We start from the raw sequence: 6,000 nt of genomic DNA on the forward strand, positions 1-6,000 counted from the left end.
GGCCATGCGCAGCGCTGATGCGCGCAAGGAGTGCCGTGCCATGCAAGGGTGTCCCCCGCGTGGGGGAGCCCCACGCGCAAGGAGTGCACCCGTGAGGAAAGCCGCCCAGCGCGAAAGAAAGTGCAGCCTGCCCAGGAATGGCGCCGCCCACACTTCCCGTACCGCTGACGACAACAGAAGCAGACAAAGAAACAAGACGCAGCAAACAGACACCAAGAACAGACAACCAGGGGAGGAGGGGAAATTAAATAAATTAATAAATCTTTAAAAAATATATATATACGGGAAACGGACTTTGGCCCAGTGGTTAGGGCGTCCGTCTACCACATGGGAGGTCCGCGGTTCAAGCCCCGGGCCTCCTTGACCCGTGTGGAGCTGGCCATGTGCAGTGCTGATGCGCGCAAGGAGTGCCGTGCCACACAGGGGTGTCCCCCGCGTAGGGGAGCCCCACGCGCAAGGAGTGCACCCATAAGGAGAGCCACCCAGCGCGAAGGAGGGAGCAGCCTGCCGAGGAATGGCGCCGCCCACACTTCCCGTGCCGCTGACGACAACAGAAGCGGACTAAGAAACAAGACGCAGCAAAAAGACACAGAAAACAGACAACCGGGGGAGGGGAGGGGAATTAAATAAATAAAAATAAATCTTTTAAAAATATATATATATATATCAAGTAAGGGCTTAGGTAATGTGGACAACACTACAAACCACCTGGCCCTAACTAGTACTTCTAGAACACTACACCATTATGTCCTGTTTGGTGCCAGTGACGTGGGCCTCAGCGCACCTCTGTGCACAGCACGGCAGGCACGCTGCCAGCCGCACAAGATGCAGCCGCGGCCTGAGCAGGCCGAGTCCCTGTGCCTGCTGGGACTGCCAGGCCTCAGCCAAGGCCAGCAGCATAGGAGAGTGGGATGGGGCTGGGGAGGTCCTGGCCAGCGTCAGCAGTGCGGGGGGGCTTTGGAATTGCTCCTGGGGACAGTTGCAGGGTTAGGGGTAGGGTAGACGATCTCCCAATAAGTTTCCTTTTTTCTTGCCAAACACCCAAATTCTTGCCCCAGTGTTGGCCACTCACAACACCTGTCCCCCACCCTCAGGCCAGCAATTCCACAGCAGTTCCAGAATGGCCAACAGAACTTAGCCTCTGAAAACCAGGCTTCTGGCAGTTGGCAGAGCCTAAGGTGCACCTTCCACACGTATCTCACCCCAGCCATAGCCCCTCACTGAGAACTCAGGGTGCTGGTAACATTTCACAAGCTGCCCGTGACAGGCCCCTCAGAAAAGGCCTCTCCAGGTAGAGGCCTGCTGTGGTTCTCACACCCCAGCATCTCTGTACCCTCAATGAGAAGCCACTCTAGCCCCACGCTGGCCTTCCTGCAGCCTTTAACTCCACTGCCTTCATTCTAAACAGAGCCACCTTCTCCTCGTCGTTCCTAGAGCTGGCCCAGCAGGTAGCCCGCACCTCACGCTCTCAAAAGCCCTCTGAAACAGTCAGGAATAACTCCCAGTGCCCTGAGGTCTGCAGAGCCAGAGGGATAGCCTGACCCCTTCCAGAGAGGATCCAGTGAGAAAGGCTGCTGTGCAGTACATGCATTAGATCTGCCCAAAAGGCCCAGATTTAGCTTTGAGCTGCTCTCCCCAGCCCGTACCCACTTCACTCAGTCCTGTGTTCAGCTCTTGTTCTGTCATCTGCCCCTCCTACTGTGGGTGGCCTGGCCCCATTGGGCACCTTAATTCCCATTCCAGCTCCCTGGCTCCAGCAGGCCGTCTCCATGACTCTGCTTGCACACCCTCAGACCCTGTAGTAGTAGCCTTCCGGTTTTCCACCCCATTCCTGGAAGCTTCTCTGTCTTGCGCTGCTACCCTGTGGGCATGACTGCACTCTTTTCTCCAAAACCAAGACTATATCAAAGTCGTTATATCAAACAATCGAGATAAATTTGCCTTTTTCCCCAGGTCTAAATTGTATTTTCAGTTTTGGCTTGGTCGGTTGATGTTTGTTTGTTTGTTTGTTTTGCAAGTCTCTTTGGAAACTTGAGGATGTGCTGGAAGAGTCTGGCTAAAATACGTGTCTTCAGTGCAGGGCTCCTGGATCTCCAGCGTATTTAGAACCTTTTCAAATAAAATAATCTGGCTGTAAACGAGAAGCAGCCACTAAACTCTTCTCGGCAAGTGGGGCTGTTTCTCACGCAGCACGGTCGTCCTGGTGCCCGGCGCTTGAAGCATTTGGTCACAAGGAGAGTGGCTGCAGGGTGACAGGAGCAGCTCGGGCTAACCGATGTGCTCACACGCTAATGGCTACTGTTTGGACTCTCACCCGAGGAGCTTCAGGAAGGAGGCGTACAGGTGTTGAAGCTGGGTTGGGTTTGGTGTGTTCTCTCTTGCCACAGAGGAGCCTCCCTTTTGAGAACAAGTTAGTAGCTGCTGGCAGATGTGCATTTTCTTGACGATTGCCGTGGTCAGCGTCTCACTGCGGTGACCTCAGGCTGCCAGGGGGAGGCCCTGGCAGAGGGGCTGCTCCTAGGGGTTTGTGGAGCCAGATACTAGAGTTCCGTAACAAGACGTTTCCTGCTTTACAGACAGATGAAGAGAAGCAGCAGGGCCTACCTGTGGTGATGCCGGTGTTTGACAGAAATACCTGCAGCATCCCCAAATCCCAGATCTCCTTCATCGACTACTTCATCACAGACATGTTTGATGCTTGGGACGGTAAGAAATCTTGTAGCATGTCTTCGCTTAAAATAAGATTTTTTGTTACTTTGGCCCAAATTTACATTCTTCTCCCCATTCTCCCACTAAAAATTAACAGCTGACCCTGACAGACCTCACCATGGAAGCCCATTCCCTCTCGGTTAGATGCTGGGACGTTCTCTGGAGTAGAATTTCTGAAACTGAACAGGAACTGGGTTATTTAGGTAACAAATGAGAATTGAAGAAAGAGGATAAAAATATAAGTACTCTATCTCCTTCTCAGGAAAGAGGAGTGGGGTGGTGGTTTGATGCTAGACTTTAAATCTCCAGGCACCATTGTTTTCTCCTAGGAATTTGTCAGTACATCTTCTAAATACTTGCCGTATTTATTCTCCCAATGAATCTTTTCAGAAACTGCAAATTAAAAAGTAAATAGTGTAATTGACTCCAGAATATGCTTTAGGACTTAGACCTTCACGTGGGGAGGGAGAAGAAATGAGCCATCACCAAGAGCCCCTGAGAGCTGGGTGCTCTTTGTTCATTTTCTCATTAAGCCCCCTGGAGGCATAGGGGTCATTATGCCTGTCTTATAGATGAGGAAATTGAACTTGGGATCAAAACCAGTAATGCTGACTCCAAAACCCACAGTGTTTCTGACAGCCCTTTGCCATCTTGCCTCTCCCCAGCCTCTCCTCAGCCTCTCCCAGCCTTGCTCTGTACTATCCTGAGAGCAGCCCAGTCTTTCTGACCAATGCACAGCCATCTTTTAACCTTCAGTGGAGGCACAGGAGCCTGTCCGCGATGGGGATTATGCTAACATTTTCCGGGTACCTGCTGTGCTCTGAGTGCTGCACTCTGAGGGAAGGACTGCAGGGCAGATCGTGGCCAGATCCAGGGCCTCCAATTCAAATAGTCTGGAAGAAATAAGCTCACATCTCGCAGAGGTGCCGGGCTCCGAGGGCCTCGGGGTCAGGCAGGAGGACTGAGGCGGTGAAAAGAGCATGACTTTGGGAGCCGGCTTCGGCCCCTGCAGCTCTCTGGTTCTAGGACCAGACACCTGGCCTGGCCTGGCCTCCTTTTCCTCACGTATAAAATGGCTTGATCACCACCCGCCTCTCAGAGATGTGGTGCCGATGGAAGAGATGGTGGGGGCGAGCAGGGAGAGAGCCACTCAGGGCACTGCCATATACTGAGGTCACTACTTTTTGGTTCCCAACTCCCAGTTTCTCAGACCCAAAGATGCTAGTTAAATGTTCATTAAGCAGATTGGTTGGTTACCTTCTGTTTATTTACAATTATCAGCTCAACAGGTGATCGTAAGAGGAGATGCTGGCATTGAGTACAGGATTTTTCAGTAAAACCACAATTTTTTGCAGACTGCTGCTGCGGTGTGTCTGTTTAACTCCTGTGTGTCTATTTGCCTGGGTCTGTTTATCTTTATGTAAATGATATTCCTGTCTGTCCCTCTTCCTCAAAATGCTTTGTCATTGGAAAGCCTAAATCTCTAAACTGAGGCTGTAATAAGAATTCACATTCCCATCTTTTTCTCCAGCCTTTGTAGACCTGCCTGATTTAATGCAGCATCTTGACAACAACTTTAAGTATTGGAAAGGACTGGATGAAATGAAGCTGCGGAGCCTCCGACCACCTCCTCAGTAGTGCTGACACTGCCCTGGGCCCTGAAGCTTTGTCCCTCGGTCATTTTGGAAGACCCGAGGCAGCCAGAATTCCTTGGTCCTTTCAGTGTTAGGCAGGACAGTGCCCACGCCTGCAGAGCCTGTGAAAGAACAAAGGGGCGTCAGTACCCAGCAGCCACCATCCAGTGCCATTGCCATCAACTGAGATGTCATCCGTGTAACTTGGGGCTGCTGCAGGGGCTCTTCAGTAAGTCACATGAAACACAGGTTAGCATATGCGTTACGTGTAAAAAAACAAGGCCTGGAAGTGCCCCTGCAAAGGGTTTCCTGCCAGTGACAGAAAATGTCTTTATTGTAAACATTTCTCTTAATTACGTTCAGAGCACTTAATGGCAGTCGGCTCTTTAGCAGCTTTCCACATCACAGAAGGTGCACTCACTCGGGAACACTACTGAAAGTGACTTCTCTTAAAATTGAGTAGCAAATGAAAAGAAATTGAGATTGATTATTGATATCAATTAAGATGTTTTATTTATTTTATTAGAAGTTCAATATTTTCTATGAATTAAAAAATATGTCAAAGCCAAAGCCAACCTTAAATGCCATGACCAGATTTACCTGATTCATATTCATTAAATATGCATTGCTTGGTATACAGACTTATTTTCATAATGCAAATTAAAATATTTAAAAAATGACATTTTTACTGCACTATAGAAATACTTGCATATGTTAAACTTTTCTGATTGATGCTAATTGGAAAAGGCCATTTCTTTGGTGGGCCTTGCTCTAGGGAGTTAAAGGAGAAAGGCTTCTTCTACTGTATAAAAAACAGCTCTGAAACAGCTCTCGTGATCTGATGGGCTTTGCAGATGACTTCTCAAGGTAAAATTATATTCTTCTTGGTTCACAAAGAAAAATTAGAACTTATATTCCTAAAATTTTTATAACTAAGTCTTTAAAAGTCTGCCGTATTTTATAGTGTTTCTATAAAATAGTCCCTATAAAAACAAAGAACAAAAATGGAAATTTAATGAATTGACATTTTGTAACCAACCTGTTTTCATCTGCATTGGGAATCTTTGATTCCAGAAATTTATAAAGGGTTCTGTATCTTCACATTTTGATTAAGTTTAATACCATAAAAAATGACATCTTATGACATGTCAAAGTGCTTGTCATTTCATTTTAAACTTGTTTTTTCCAGATAAAGATGAAATTAAACTATTTGTTTTTAAGAAATCATGTCACTTTTTCTTTGTAGTTTTATTTGTGCTTTGCTTTATTCATATATTTAATCTTTTGTCTTTCTAAATAAAGAAGATGCCTTTATTTTATGGTAATGATTAGTAGACATTTCTAAGATCACACAGGGACAGATGAATATGTAAGAAAATTCTCAGAACTAACTTTAATGCACCACTTGATACCCTTCAGAGATGTCAGGGCATCCCACCCTTCCCCTTTTTCCTGTGAGAAGGCATTTGCCTTAAGTTGATAAATGTGGACTGAACTGGGAATAAAGCCATCTCCCTTCCTCCAGGAAAGAAGAGGAACTCACTCATCATGAGATAGAGACAGTGGTACAGGCAATATATATAATTTGTACCACCAACAACAGTAATAGAATAACCTGACAGAGACTTTAAGATGCATTTGCTTAATACGTTTGAAG

At 47.2% G+C, this 6,000-nt stretch overlaps 1 protein-coding gene across 2 annotated transcripts in view; it reads left to right on the forward strand.

Annotated features, from left to right (window-relative positions):
- Positions 1 to 5,570, forward strand: part of PDE8A (phosphodiesterase 8A) — a 171,513-nt gene extending 165,943 nt beyond the window's left edge. For both annotated transcript variants that reach the window (XM_058294733.2, XM_058294732.2), the window contains exons 21-22: positions 2,577 to 2,706; positions 4,241 to 5,570. In XM_058294733.2, the coding sequence (XP_058150716.1) occupies positions 2,577 to 2,706; positions 4,241 to 4,347 (237 nt within the window). In that variant the 3' untranslated portion in view covers positions 4,348 to 5,570. The remainder of the gene's footprint in view (positions 1 to 2,576; positions 2,707 to 4,240) is intronic.
- Positions 5,571 to 6,000: the final 430 nt, after the last annotated feature.

This window comes from Dasypus novemcinctus, chromosome 3 (assembly GCF_030445035.2).
Source record: "Dasypus novemcinctus isolate mDasNov1 chromosome 3, mDasNov1.1.hap2, whole genome shotgun sequence".
Lineage (NCBI taxonomy): Eukaryota > Metazoa > Chordata > Mammalia > Cingulata > Dasypodidae > Dasypus > Dasypus novemcinctus.